The sequence below is a fragment of the Anomaloglossus baeobatrachus genome, chromosome 2 (assembly GCF_048569485.1).
Source record: "Anomaloglossus baeobatrachus isolate aAnoBae1 chromosome 2, aAnoBae1.hap1, whole genome shotgun sequence".
NCBI lineage: Eukaryota > Metazoa > Chordata > Amphibia > Anura > Aromobatidae > Anomaloglossus > Anomaloglossus baeobatrachus.
In genome coordinates this window covers 757,597,056-757,612,768 of record NC_134354.1, presented here as the reverse complement: position 1 = coordinate 757,612,768, position 15,713 = coordinate 757,597,056, and the positions used below count along the sequence as shown (strand labels likewise).

The following is a 15,713-nucleotide window of genomic DNA, read 5'->3' as shown; positions in this document are numbered from 1 at the left end:
CGGTAAGATCCCACTTCCCCAGAGCCCTCAGGGGGATGGGGAAGGAAAGCAGCATGTGGGCTCCAGCCTCCGTACCCGCAATGGGTACCTCAACCTTAACAAACACCGCCGACACAGAGTGGGGTGAGAAGGGAGCATGCTGGGGGCCCTAGTATGGGCCCTCTTTTCTTCCATCCGACATAGTCAGCAGCTACTGCTGACTAAACAGTGGAGCTATGCGTGGATGTCTGACCTCCTTCGCACAAAGCTTGAAAACTGAGCATCCCGTGATCCCACGGGGGGTGTATAGCCAGAAGGGGAGGGGCCTTACACTTTTTAGTGTAATGCTTTGTGTGGCCTCCGGAGGCAGTAGCTATACACCCAATCGTCTGGGTCTCCCAATGGAGCGCCGAAGAAATTCCCTTCTTCTTTGTCGCTCTATTGGGAGACCCAGACAATTGGGACGTCCAAAAGCAGTCCCTGGGTGGGTAAATTAATACCTCGTAAGAGAGCCGTAAAACGGCCCTTTCCTACAGGTGGGCAACCGCCGCCTGAAGGACTCGTCTACCTAGGCTGGCATCCGCCGAAGCATAGGTATGCACTTGATAGTGCTTCGTGAAAGTGTGCAGGCTCGACCAGGTAGCCGCCTGACACACCTGCTGAGCCGTAGCCTGGTGCCTCAAAGCCCAGGACGCGCCCACGGCTCTGGTAGAATGGGCCTTCAGCCCTGAGGGAACCGGAAGCCCAGCCGAACGGTAAGCTTCGATAATTGGCTCCTTGATCCACCGAGCCAGGGTTGATTTGGAAGCCTGTGACCCTTTACGCTGGCCAGCGACAAGGACAAAGAGTGCATCCGAGCGGCGCAGGGGCGCCGTACGAGAAATGTAGAGTCTGAGTGCTCTCACCAGATCTAACAAGTGCAAATCCTTTTCACATTGGTGAACTGGATGAGGATAAAAAGAAGGTAAGGAGATATCCTGATTGAGATGAAAGGGGGATACCACCTTAGGGAGAAATTCCGGAACCGGACGTAGAACCACCTTGTCCTGGTGAAACACCAGGAAAGGGGCTTTGCACGACAACGCTGCTAGCTCAGACACTCTCCGAAGAGAAGTGACTGCTACTAGAAAAACCACTTTCTGCGAAAGTCGTGAGAGGGAAATATCTCTCATTGGCTCGAATGGTGGTTTCTGAAGAACCATCAGTACCCTGTTCAGATCCCAGGGTTCTAACGGCCGTTTGTAAGGAGGGACGATGTGACAAACCCCCTGCAGGAACGTGCGTACCTGTGGAAGTCTGGCTAGGCGCTTCTGGAAAAACACAGAGAGCGCTGAGACTTGTCCCTTAAGGGAGCCGAGCGACAAACCCTTTTCCAGTCCAGATTGAAGGAAGGACAGAAAAGTAGGTAATGCAAATGGCCAGGGAGAAAAACCCTGAACAGAGCACCACGACAGAAAAATTTTCCACGTCCTGTGATAGATCTTGGCGGACGTTGGTTTCCTAGCCTGTCTCATAGTGGCAATGACGTCTTGAGATAACCCTGAAGACGCTAGGATCCAGGACTCAATGGCCACACAGTCAGGTTGAGGGCCGCAGAATTCAGATGGAAAAACGGCCCTTGAGATAGCAAGTCTGGTCGGTCTGGTAGTGCCCACGGTTGGCCGACCGTGAGATGCCACAGATCCGGGTACCACGACCGCCTCGGCCAGTCTGGAGCGACGAGGATGACGCGGCGGCAGTCGGCCCTGATCTTGCGTAACACTCTGGGCAACAGTGCCAGCGGAGGAAACACATAAGGGAGCTGAAACTGCGACCAATCCTGAACTAAGGCGTCTGCCGCCAGAGCTCTGGGATCTTGAGACCGTGCCATGAACGTCGGTACCTTGTTGTTGTGCCAGGACGCCATGAGGTCGACGTCCGGCACCCCCCAGCGGCAACAGATCTCCTGAAACACGTCCGGGTGAAGGGACCATTCCCCTGCGTCCATGCCCTGGCGACTGAGATAATCTGCTTCCCAGTTTTCCACGCCTGGGATGTGAACTGCGGATATGGTGGAGGCCGTGGCTTCCACCCACATCAAAATCCGCCGGACTTCCTGGAAGGCTTGCCGGCTGCGTGTGCCGCCTTGGTGGTTGATGTATGCCACCGCTGTGGAATTGTCCGACTGAATTCGGATCTGCTTGCCCTCCAGCCACTGCTGGAACGCTTTCAGGGCAAGATACACTGCCCGTATTTCCAGAACATTGATCTGAAGCGAGGACTCTTGCTGGGTCCACGTACCCTGAGCCCTGTGGTGGAGAAAAACCGCTCCCCACCCTGACAGACTCGCGTCCGTCGTGACTACTTCCCAGGATGGGGGTAGGAAGGATTTCCCCTTCGATAATGAAGTGGGAAGAAGCCACCACCGAAGGGAAGCTTTGGTCGCCTGAGAGAGGGAGACGGTCCTGTCGAGGGACGTCGGTTTCCTGTCCCATTTGCGTAGGATGTCCCATTGAAGGGGACGCAGGTGAAACTGCGCGAAAGGGACTGCCTCCATTGCTGCCACCATCTTCCCCAGGAAGTGCATGAGGCGCCTCAAGGGGTGTGACTGACCCTGAAGGAGAGATTGCACCCCCGTCTGTAGTGAACGCTGCTTGATCAGCGGAAGCTTCACTATCGCTGAGAGGGTATGAAACTCCATGCCAAGATATGTCAGCGATTGGGCCGGTGTCAGATTTGACTTTGGAAAATTGATGATCCACCCGAAACCCTGGAGAGTCTCCAGGGTAGCGTCGAGGCTGCGTTGGCATGCCTCTTGAGAGGGTGCCTTGATCAGCAGATCGTCCAAGTACGGGATCACCGAGTGACCCTGCGAGTGTAGGAGCGCTACTACAGTAGCCATAACCTTGGTAAAAACCCGTGGGGCTGTTGCCAGGCCGAACGGCAGTGCCACGAATTGCAGGTGTTCGTTTCCTATGGCGAAGCGCAAGAAGCGCTGGTGCTCTGGAGCAATCGGTACGTGGAGATAAGCATCTTTGATATCGATCGATGCAAGGAAATCTCCTTGGGACATTGAGGCGATGACGGAGCGGAGGGATTCCATCCTGAACCGTCTGGTTTTTACGTGTTTGTTGAGCAGTTTCAGGTCCAGGACCGGGCGGAAAGACCCGTCCTTCTTTGGGACCACAAACAAGTTGGAGTAAAAACCGTGGTTCTGTTGCTGGAGAGGAACAGGGATCACCACTCCTTCTGCCTTCAGAGTGCGCAGCGCCTGCAGAAGAGCCTCGGCTCGCTCGGGAGGCGGGGATGACCTGAAGAATCGAGTCGGGGGACGAGAGGTGAACTCTATCTTGTAACCGTGAGACAGAATGTCTCTCACCCAGCGGTCTTTTATTTGTGGCAGCCAGGTGTCGCAAAAGCGGGAGAGCCTGCCACCGACCGAGGATGCTGCTAGAGGAGGTCGAAAGTCATGAGGAAGCCGCCTTGTTAGCGGCGCCTCCGGTGGTCTTTTTAGGACGTGACTTAGACCGCCATGCATCAGAATTCCTTTGTTCTTTCTGAGACCTTTTGGACGAGGAGAATTGGGACCTGCCCGCACCCCGAAAGGACCGAAACCTCGACTGCCCTCTCCTCTGTTGGGGTATGTTCGGTTTGGGCTGGGGTAAGGATGTATCCTTTCCCTTGGATTGTTTGATGATTTCATCCAAACGCTCGCCAAACAGCCTGTCGCCAGAAATTGGCAAACTGGTTAAGCGCTTTTTGGAAGCAGAATCTGCCTTCCATTCCCGTAGCCACAAGGCCCTGCGGAGTACCACCGAATTGGCGGCCGCAACCGCCGTACGGCTCGCAGAGTCCAGGACAGCATTAATAGCGTAAGACGCAAATGCCGAGGTCTGGTTGGTAATGGATGCCACTTGTGGCGCGGACGTGCACGTGGCTGCTTCAATTTGCGCTTGACCTGCTGAGATAGCTTGTAGCGCCCATACGGCTGCGAATGCTGGGGCAAAAGAAGCTCCGATAGCTTCATAGATGGATTTCAACCAGAGCTCCATCTGCCTGTCAGTGGCATCTTTGAGCGAGGCCCCATCTTCCACTGCAAGTATGGATCTAGCCGCCAGTCTGGAGATTGGAGGATCCACTATGGGACACTGAGTCCAACCTTTAACCACGTCAGGGGGAAAAGGATAACGTGTATCCTTAAGGCGCTTCGAAAAACACTTATCTGGACAAGCATGGTGATTCTGGATTGCCTCTCTGAAATCAGAGTGGTCTAGAAACATACTCTGTGTACGCTTGGGGAACCTGAAACGGAATTTCTCCTGCTGAGAAGCTGACTCCTCCGCCGGAGGGGCTGAGGGAGAAATATTCAGCATTTGATTGATGGACGCAATAAGATCGTTCACTATGGCGTCCCCGTCTGGAGTATTAAGATTGAGAGCGGCCTCAGGATCAGAATCCTGATCAGCTGTCTCCGCATCATCAACCAGAGATTCCCCCCGCTGAGACCCTGAACAATATGATGTCGAGGGAAATTCTAAGCGAGCCCGCTTAGTCGGTCTGGGACTGGGGTCTAAGTCAGAACCCTCAGCCTGGGATGTATGAGATACCCCGGGAGGACATTGTTGGTCCAACTGAGGGGGGCCAGGGAACAATGATTCAACAGAGTCCCTTTGCTGAGATACCGGCCTGGACTGCAAGGCTTCTAGTATCTTAGCCATAGTCTCAGAGAGTTTTGCAAACTCCGTCCCTGTCACCTGAACAGCGTCAACAGGTGGCTCCCCCTGGGCCCCTCTTAGCAGAGGCTCTGGCTGAAGAAGTGTTACAGGGGCCGAACATTGCACACAATGAGGGTCAGTGGGACCTGCCGGCAGCTGGGTCGTACAAGCAGCGCAGGCAGCATAATAAGCCTGTGTTTTGGCACCCCTGCCTTTTGTGGGCGCCATGCTATTGTTTTCCCTGAGCAACACAATAGGGTATATAGCCAGAATGAACTGTGCTCATACAGTGTAAAGAATATACCATAAACAAATAATGTATCAATACACTACAGCACCATGGGGCTAGCACCAACAGGTGCTGCTTACCATCCGCCTAAAGCGGTTGTGAGGCCACCAGAGACCGTGTCTGGGTCTCCCAGGGTTTGTCCCTCTCTGCAGCGTCGGAGGAGCTGACAGGAATGGCTGCGGCGTCCTGACGAGAGGAGGGAGCCGTGGGCGTGGCCGAGAAAGTGCGGGAACTGGTGCTCACACTGTGCACAGTGAGGGGGGTGGAGTATGCAAAGCATACTCCAGCCCTCAGTGCTGCTCGTTCCGTGCAGCGTCCCGCCCTTCCCCTGCCTGTCAGGGCTGAGGGCGGGAGAAAAGGAAACTAGGCCGCAAGAAAGCCGGGGACTCGAGTATAAGCTTGGCCGCCGTAAAAGCGCGGCCGGCGCCGAAGTCCCCGGCGAACTACAAGTCCCAGCCGCGCCGCAGTTTCCCATGGCAGCGGCGGTTAGCGCGGTAGCCCCTACATATAAACACACTCAGCGACGCTGAGTGTGTAATGGCACAGTTTAACCCGGTCAGCGCCGCGGTCCCCGGTGCACTAGCACACCCAGCAAAGCTGAGGTGTTGCCGTGCACGGTCCCCACAGGGATACAGAGTACCTTCAAGTAGCAGGGCCATGTCCCTGAACGGTACCCGGCTCCTATCCAGCAGTCTCCCAGGAGTTGTGGATGAAGCACGGTCTCAGTGCCTGGAGACCGATAGGATCCCACTTCGCCCAGAGCCCTGAGGGGGATGGGGAAGGAAAACAGCATGTGGGCTCCAGCCTCCGTACCCGCAATGGATACCTCAACCTTAACAACACCGCCGACAAGAGTGGGGTGAGAAGGGAGCATGCTGGGGGCCCTATATGGGCCCACTTTTCTTCCATCCGACATGGTCAGCAGCTGCTGCTGACCAATCTGTGGAGCTATGTGTGCAGGTCTGCCTCCTTCGCACAAAGCAAAAAAACTGAGGAGCCCGTGGGAGCACGGGGGGTGTATAGGCAGAAGGGGAGGGGCTTAACACTTTTAAGTGTAATACTTTGTGCGGCCTCCGGAGGCATAGCCTATACACCCAATTGTCTGGGTCTCCCAATAGAGCGACAAAGAAAAAAATAAATAAATGCATTATCTTTATTTTTAATGGGGCAAAAAAAGGGGGCGATTTGAATTTTTTTTTTGTAATTGTTTTCATATATTTTTTACTTTTCAGCATTTTTAATAACTCTCTTAGAGAACGCGAAGCTGTGATCATCGATTGCTTGTACAGTATTGCTGTATATAGCAGAAATCACAGTCTCCTTTGAAGCCCGGCCACAGGCAGATATCAGAGGAGCACTGTTATGACCTTCACCGAAGGTCAGTAGACCCCCTACTGTCATAGCCATCCATCAGTGACCCCCCCAATCACATCACAGGCGTGCCAATGGCAGCTTAAAAATGCAGAGAGGGGTTTGCCTCAACAGCAGCTGATCTGCAGTACCTGGCAATGGTGTTATGGTCCGCATCAGTTGGGGTGCCGGGTATTGGACTCCCACTGATCCGATATTGGTGACCCTTCCAAATGAGAGATCCCTTACAAGGTTCCAAAAAAAGCAGCTATTGGTCTCACTAATAACACGGGTTTCCTACAGAGATAAATCCTGCTTAGCTATAGCAGGAATTCCAATGTTGGGGTCCGCACACAACTCCATATGGAATGAATCAGGTCAGGTAACGGCTCCTGTACCCCATGATTCCACCTAGATCCGTCACTGCCCTGTGCAGCGCTAGACTAAAAGTAAAGTGGAAAAGAGGCACACATACATCGGTCAGGGGATCATCGGCGTCTAGATTGGCTGCGGGAATCTGATCCAGACGAGGTTTCTTGGACACAGAAGACGTGTGCTCTAGGAAGAAAAAAAGGAATCAGGTTAAAAATGCAAAAAAGAAGCAATGAAGAACTACAAGATTGGAAAAGGCTGGTCCCACAAATAAATGTTACCTTTCCCAAATATCTCAGGCATTCGTTATGGCGCCACCTGCTGTTATATGGATCTTTCTCAAAACGTCCACCTGAAGTGTCCGATGCTGGTAGTCGCACATGCTCAGTGGATCCATCCAATCACACACATCCTTTTGTACCCAGATGGGCGGAGTAATTGTGCAGGAAGCCAATAGGCAACAGAGAACTGGAAGCGGCATCTTTGGACCAGCAGCAGACAAAAAGGCAATGAAGAGAACAGCAGGGGGCGCCATAACAAGTGTGTGGCAGAGATATCTGCACAGTAATTACCAGAAGTCGGTCCACTCGTTTTGTCTGATGTTTTCTCAGTGGGACAATCCCTTTAATTTTAACTCCTGAAAGCATATTTAAGTTTTTAGGCAGATTTAAAGAGGTGTACTCATTTCCATGAGCCTCTCCCAATACATAGCAGACATAATATTAGTAAATACCTCCAATTAGAAATGTAGTATAGTTCTCCTGATATAGTCATGTCTCTTACCTCATGTGCAGGGCATTGCAGCTTAGGTATCCATGGTTATGACCACTCGCAAATAACTGTCACTATATGAGTGGACGTAACCACGGATACCTAAGCTACTGCAATGCCCTGCACATGAGGTAGGAAACATGGCTATAATCAGGAAAACTATACTACATTTCTAATTGGAGGTATCTGCTAATATTATTACACCTACTACATTGGGATGGTAATATCCCTTTAGGAATTTAACTTTTTTATTGTCTGGATATTCAATTAACGTTTGCCTTTGTTGTTTTCTTAGTTTATATCAATTTTGTGTTTTCTTTTTCCAAGTAAAAAATAAATAAAATTGTGAGGCATAAAGACAAAAAGAGAAAATGATAACCTACCTGTATATAAATGGAAGTTCATGACCTCTTCCACAGTCTGCAAGATCTCTATTTGCAGTCAGTGACTCGCACCCCTCTTTACTAAACCCCAGTGGATGAAACCCCTCATCCTATGCCGATCACACGGGGGCACGGTGCGTCACAAGGCAGAAGCCTGAATATATCTTAAAGGGCCCCTTTGGAAGGGGTGCTTTAAATCTCCTGCCCCCAGTATTATACTCACCTGTCGCCATCTTCACCCGTTCACAGCGTCAATCCCTTCGGTCTCCGGTGATTTGTGACCTTCTGGGAGCTACAGGGTTTCATAATTAAATACAAGTCTATGAGAGCCTTGCTCTGGCTCTCATAGACTAGCACCGAGAGATTGTGACATAACTACTGACTTCCAGGCCAATCTGAAGTTATGGTCACAAAATAGGGTAGCTGGACCAGAGCGACATCAAAAAAAGGTAAAAGAATCCAGAGGGCGAGTATAAGACCAGGAGCATGGGACTTATATTTAAAGCAATACTCCAGGACTGAAGAAAAAAAAAAAAAAAAAAAATCAGCTGGTGTGGCATGGAGGTGCAGAGTCTGATATACCGTCCGTTGTGTTACACACCGATGCGCCTGGTCAATAACCGATGTGATGGAGACTTCGCCCTCCTGCAGCCCCCACCAGACCCGTGCACAGTGAGGCACGATTAGAATGGTTTGTCAATTAGGAAGTTGTGATCGTTCTTAAAAGGTTAATCCCAACATTGAAATGTATCACCTACCTACAGGCATTTGTGTGAAAAATTCCCCGTCCTGCACACCACCGCTCCATTCATTCATTATGGGACTGCTTTACATGGTGGCGCGCTTGGCTTTCCTAGCAGTCCAATAGTGATTGACTGGAGCACCGGCTTATGCAACTGTGACGACCGCTCCATTACGATGGGAAACTTCCGAGCCCAATAACTTATCAGTCACATATCCCCTTATTCTGTGGATTGATAATACCTTTCGATCTTTCACTCACCTACCCAGTGGCCTAATGTGCATCCCAGTTGCCACTGACCTATAGACTAAACATACATGTAGCGATCATTTTAACACTAGTGCATGCCCTCATCATCTCCCGCCTCGACTACTGCAACCTCCTGCTCTGTGGCCTCTCTTCTAACAGTCTTGTACCCCGCTAACCTATCCTAAATTCTGTTGGACTAATCAACCTGTCCCACTACTACTCCCCAGCCTCTCTTCTCTGCCAATCCCTTCACTGGCTTCCCATTGTCCAAAGGCTCCAGTTCAAAACTCTAACCATGACCTACAAAGCCATGCACAACCTGTCTCCTCCTTACATCTGTGACCTAGTCTCCCGATACCTACCTGCATATAACCTCAGATCCTCACAACATCTCCTTCTCTACTCCTCTCTTATCTTCTGCTCCCACAATCGCTTCCAAGATTTCTCCCGTGCATCCCCCATACTCTGGAACGCTCTACCCCAACATATCAGACTCTCACCTACTTCGGAAACCTTCAAAAAGGACCTGAAGATCCACCTCTTCCAACAAGCCTACAACCTACAATAGCCCTCAGTCCAGTACACCACTGCGCAACCAGCTCTGTCCTCACCTATTGTACCATCACCCATCCCCTGTACACTGCAGGGTCCTCTCTCCTCCTATATCCTCACCCATCCCCTGTAGACTATGAGCCATAGCGGGGGCAGGGTCCTCTCTCCTCCTGCACCCTCAGCCATCCATCCCCTGTACACTGTGAGCCCTCGAGGGTAGGGTCCTCTCTCCTCCTGTACCCTCACCCATCCCCTGTAGACTGTGAGCCCTCTCGGGGGCAGGATCCTCTCTCCTCCTGCACCCTCACTCATCCATTCCCTGTAGACTGTGAGCCCTCGCGGGCAGGGTCCTCTCTCCTCCTGTACCCTCACCCATCCCCTGTAGACTATGAGCCCTCGGGGGCAGGGTCCTCTCTCCTCCTGTATCCTCACCCATCCCCTGTAGACTATGAGCCCTCGGGGGCAGGGTCCTCTCTCCTCCTGTATCCTCACCCATCCCCTGTAGACTATGAGCCCTCGCGGGCAGGGTCCTCTCTCCTCCTGTATCCTCACCCATCCCCTGTAGACTATGAGCCCTCGGGGGCAGGGTCCTCTCTCCTCCTGTACCAGTCTGTGCCTTATATTGTTTATGATTATGATTATTCTACTTGGCAATGTATGCCCTTTCTCACATTCAAAGCGCCATGGAATAAATGGAGTAAAAATAATAATAATAATAATAATAATAATAATAATTATTATTAATAATAATAATAAAATTATTATTATAAAAAAATATGAACCATCCATATAAAGATTCAGTGCGTTGCGTACCTCTGGGCGGTCTGTCTCTACTCTTCTCTCTCACAACCACGCGTTCCCTTTCTTCCAATTCCCTCCTGAAGTCGCGGCTTCTCACCTCCTCGGGGGCATCTTGGGTGGTCTGTCTACAAACACAGACGTAATTACAGATCCGCAGTTATCTATTGCCGATGGTCGTCTCTCTACATCTCACCTGGTCAAATACACACATATTTAACCATATCCAGGAGGATGTACAATGTCACCCAAACTGCACTGTATTTACAGAAAATGGATGGAAGAGTGCAAGGATGTATCTGCCCAAATCAGCAGCCAGAGACGGCAGGAATATACACTCACATCCCACCAGCTATGGTCCGCATATCCTCTATTTAAAGGGATTCCCCAACAACCTCAGCCTAATCAATTCAGACCCCAATTCAAAATAAAATCCAGTGTGCGCTCACCTAGTGTAGCAGCGCCAATCCAGCGATGTCGGTGCCGCTGTTTTCAGACAGTGACAACTTGTGTCAAATTCAGGCTGCAGCCAATCAGTGGCCACTCATTATAAGTCCATCAGGGCGGACGTCCATTCTGATGAATTAGTAAAGGCTGCGGGTAATGAGCGCCTGCTGACTGGCAGCAACATGCATGTGACACAAGTCATCTCTCTCTGGAAACCGCAGCAGGGACATCGCTGGAACGGTGCCGCTGCGGGAGAAGAGAATAGACTGGATTTATTTTATTAGGGGTCATGAATTGATTAAACTGAGGTTGTCCAGTACAGGGGTAACCCCTGTAAGGGCGCGCTCACACATCCTGCTTTTCGCCGGTTTGACGGATGCGGCGCACGCCAGTACGATACAGTACAGTGGCAGCGCATCAACTTCCGGGTCACATGACAGCATGTGACCGGCGCTTGTTGCGCTGCCACTGTACTGTATACACTGTACTGGCGTGCGCCGCATCCGTCAAACCAGCGAAAAGCCGGATGTGTGAAAACGGCCAAATCAACTATATGCCGTAATCATTTAGTGACTCTAGCATCTAAAAGATGCAGACGGGGAGGTGGTACCCCGCAGATTCTCAAAGACCCCCGAAAGGCAGACTGGAGCTCCGGGCTGAGCGCACACACAGTGTGGCACGGATTCAATAGAAAGCAAACACTATGGTGCTAATGCTTCCAGGCTCCAAATCTGCGCCCCTTTCAGGGAACGCGGGTGTATGAGTGATCGGTGGAGGTTTCAGGACTCGGTCTTCCACCGATCTGCTTGTAATTGTAAGGGCACTAAAATGTGAAAAGAAAAAGATACATACATTTTTACATTAAATAAAGAAGCAAAACACAAAACGTTTGTTTAAGACGAGCCTTAATTTCCATTGACTGACCGCAAGACAGGGGTCATGAAACACTGTAAGGAATAATGTCCCATCCATACAGCCAGCACATACGATGGACACGTGACGGGTGAGCAGTGCGGTACCTGTATTTGATCTTGGTGTGTGACGGAAGGTCTCGGCTGGAATACTGCTTGGAGAGCTGACTAAGGTCTCCTTCTCCTTTTCCTCTGCCTCCTCTGGCTGGCTCAAACGTTGGCCTGGCTGCGGTCGTCATCCTCTAAGCAGCTATTTCAATAAAAGAAGAAAGAAGCGGCCATTAAGATGAGTGAGCTTATTTATACTGCTAGAAACCAACCACGCAGTACACAGGGGTGTCTGACAACTAGTGATGACTGGGCACTACCATGCTCGGGTGCTCAGTACATGTAACTAGTGATGAGTGAGCACTACCATGCTTGGGTGCTCGGTACTTGTAACTAGTGATGAGCGGGCACTACCATGCTCAGGTGCTCAGTACTCGTAACTAGTAATGAGTGAGCACTACCATGCTCGGGTGCTCAGTACATGTAACTAGTGATGAGTGGGCTCTACCATGCTTGGGTGCTCGGTACTGGTAACTAGTGATGAGCGTGCACTACCATGCTCAGGTGCTCGGTACTGGTAACTAGTGATGAGCGGGCACTACCATGCTTGGGTGCTCGGTACTGGTAACTAGTGATGAGCGGGCACTACCATGCTCGGGTGCTCGGTACTAGTGATGAGCGAGCACTACCATGCTCAGGTGCTCGGTACTCGTAACTAGTAATGAGTGGGCACTACCATGCTCGGGTGCTCAGTACTGGTAACTAGTGATGAGCGAGCACTACCATGCTCAGGTGCTCGGTACTCGTAACTAGTAATGAGTGGGCACTACCATGCTCAGGTACTCGTAACTAGTAATGAGTAGTGATCCACAAGCTCTACTATGCTCGGTACTCATAACGAAGAGCTACATGCTCGATTTGAGTACTGCGAATAATAAAAGTCAATTTGGAATGTTCCCATTATACTCGGGTACTCTAGTCACGCCCATCCAACTGCAGGTTACAAGTACCGAGCACCTGAGCATGGTAGTGCCCGCTCATCACTAGTTACGAGTACTGAGCACCTGAGCATGGTAGTGCTCGCCCATCACTAGTTACGAGTACTGAGCACCCGAGCATGGTAGTGCCCGCTCATCACTAGTTACGAGTACTGAGCACCCGAGCATGGTAGTGCCCGCTCATCACTAGTTACCAGTACCGAGCACCTGAGCATGGTAGTGCTCGCCCATCACTAGTTACGAGTACTGAGCACCTGAGCATGGTAGTGCTCGCCCATCACTAGTTACGAGTACTGAGCACCCGAGCATGGTAGTGGTCGCTCATTACTATTTACGAGTACGGGGCAACCAAGCGTGGTAGTACTAAAAAACAATAGATCATCGTCTGACAACACAATCCACCCCCCAATAGAACCGGGTATAGGAAAGTGTCACAGTGGTCGGGGACCACCTCAACCTCTCTGTTGTTTCAGCAATCTGTGGGCATCTGTGTGTCTCATGCCACCAAATCATCACATTTTTGTGAACATCACTGCAGCGATGACATCATGTGCGTCCACGTAACCACTGCAGACAATCACTGGCCTCAGCAGTCTGATGCCATGTATACAGACATCATCAGTGGAGCCCAATGATTGACTGCAGCGGTCACAAGGATGTACATAATGTCATCGCTGCAGGAAAGCAAACAGAGACTGGCAAAAATGATTGGTGCTGGAGCTGCGGGGAATTCACCAGGAGAGTAATATTTTCCCTAACTTATCATAAAATATAACACTTTATGAAAGGGTCCAGGCTGTTGCCCCCAAAAAAGGAAAAAAAAGAAAAGCACCAGTGCTGCTCCTCTACAGCCCATTAGTAGGTGCTGATCGTCTGCAGCGGTCATCTGATATTGGAGCACAGGTTTTTTCTTACTTTTGCAATACTCATTGATGTGTTGTATTGGAAGTGGACAACTCACATCTGATCACACAGAATAGAGGAGAACCATGCACAGGTTCATTCACAAAGGGAATTTTGGGACCCTCTCTCCCCCTCCCAGTCCTCATGATAACTGGGGGTCTGCCAGTCAGTCACCCCTTTATTATGTAACCTGTGTTGTCTATGGGAGATCCCCTTAAGGTTACAGGGTCCAGGTTAGTGTAGCTCACTGGTGACACTAAAGAGTCAGGTGGGAGGTAGCTAACATTACTTTTCAATAGACTTTAGTAAAGTCTATTGAAAAGTAAGAAGTTAGCTACCTCCTGCCTGACTCTTTAGTGTCACCAGGTCCGTCATCTCTATGGGAGTCTGGGGGAGGGGGTGTACTTACTTACTGACACTAAGGAATATTATAGACCCCCCCCTAACTGCAATGACGCAGTCTGGAGCCCGTACACCCCTATAGCGGGGTATCGTCACCTCTGCAGCCTCATGGGTGTCCAGAAGCCATAGATGTCGGCACCAGTCCCTGTGGACATGGCAGGACCTGACTCCACATCCTATCCACCACCGCACTGCATGCAGCCGCCACCTCCGCCGTGCACTCACCCCGCCGGCTCCCGTCCCTCCAGCTCGGAACACCGTACTGACGAAAAAATAAAAAACCGGAATAAGTCTGGTGACGTCACTACACAGCGACACAGAACAGTCTCTGCTAACGCATCCGGCGCCGGGTGACGACGTCACGAGGATGCTGCATCCGCCGCCATCTTTGTTATGGGCAGTATTCCCTCAGTGTACTGGCAACACAATAGATCGTATTGTATAGAACTATGAGTGAAAATTAATAGACATACCAGCTATGTGTCTGTAGAGGTTATTATTTATGATTAGCGATGTTTTGTGTACCATAGATCCTGCGTTCCAGCTTCCCCTCACCCTCTCATTACTATGGTTCAAAACACAAAAATTGACATTTTATGAAAAGCCAGATTTTGTAGAATGAGGTGCAAAGATGGACTCAGAGAAAATATTGGTGTTCTGATGCTGCACCCATCTGTATGAGAAGTCCCCTACTACCGTGTTTGAGTCATATTAGTGTAGATGACCCCATCATACACCCAGGTATCATGGCACCAGGTTAAGGGTTCTCTAATGAAGACAAGCTATCACTTCTAGGGATGAGCGAGCACTACTGTGACGCCCTGGGCAAGCCAGGGGTCACAGGTCACAACACCACACGCACCCCACATTCCCTGCAGGTACACACAAAGTCAAAACAGAAATCCTTGTTGCCTTCCTCCAGGGGCTGGTGTCCACACCAGGGGGTGCGCCAGGCGGTTGGCTCCACCCGCCGATGAGTTCACAGCTCTGGAGGCGGGAAAACCAGGCAGATGAGTGTTAGAGTTGAAAGTGAAAAGAAGTGAAGTGAAGTGGTAAAGGAGGAAAGTAGGAGTAGTGACAGCAAGAAGCCTGAAGTTAGTCCAGGTGTGTGCCCCGGACTGAGACAGCAAGGTTGGCAGACGGCGGTGACCGTTTGCAGGCGACACTGATTGGAGGTTGCCGAAAGGACCGTGGACGGGTGGTGACCCGGCGGTACCGGAGCGGTATACGAAGATTAGTCAGCACCAGGGCAGGGGCCTTTCGGATCCCGGCAAGGCTAGGAGTCGCCATAATTTGCCAAATCCGTCAGTGAAGGGGACGACTGTCTCCCAACAACCAAGTCCCGATTGAAGGCAACAGTCCGACCGTTAAGGGGAGACACCGCCACCGCCAAGGCACCAGTTTCCCAGGGCCAGCGCCTGCGGGCAAGAGTGGAGCTCCTCCGGCTCATATCCAAGCTGGGGAGCGGGTTACCGGTGGGAACCTATCGCTACCAAACAACAAGACATAGGTGCAGGGAAGAGACCGTCACCGTCAACTGCAGGGGATATCAGCAACGCAACCGTCTGAGGGACCCGTCCAACCAGCCGTTTGTTTACCGAGAACTGTGTCGTGTTTACTGGCTGAGTGAGTACCTCCGTGCCGTGCGTACACTCAATCACCACAACCGTGGGTGGCGTCACGGACAATAAACAATCCCCACACCCAAAAACCCCCTTTCACTCACGGGCGAGGAGCGCCGCTAGAGTCCCTGGGATCCGGCCCATCGCTCGAGCCACCGAGCAGCAGCAGGCAGCGGCAGCCGCGGCAGCCGGACCCGAGCAGT

At 51.2% G+C, this 15,713-nt stretch overlaps 1 protein-coding gene across 1 annotated transcript in view; it reads right to left on the bottom strand.

Annotated features, from left to right (window-relative positions):
* CWC15 (CWC15 spliceosome associated protein) overlaps positions 1–14,208 on the bottom strand; it is a 53,448-nt gene extending 39,240 nt beyond the window's left edge. The window contains exons 1-4 of the mRNA XM_075334675.1: positions 14,114–14,208; positions 11,646–11,787; positions 10,195–10,307; positions 6,788–6,870 (exon numbers count right to left, since the gene is read on the bottom strand). Coding sequence (XP_075190790.1) covers positions 6,788–6,870; positions 10,195–10,307; positions 11,646–11,776 — 327 coding nt within the window. The 5' untranslated portion in view covers positions 11,777–11,787; positions 14,114–14,208. The remainder of the gene's footprint in view (positions 1–6,787; positions 6,871–10,194; positions 10,308–11,645; positions 11,788–14,113) is intronic.
* Positions 14,209–15,713: the final 1,505 nt, after the last annotated feature.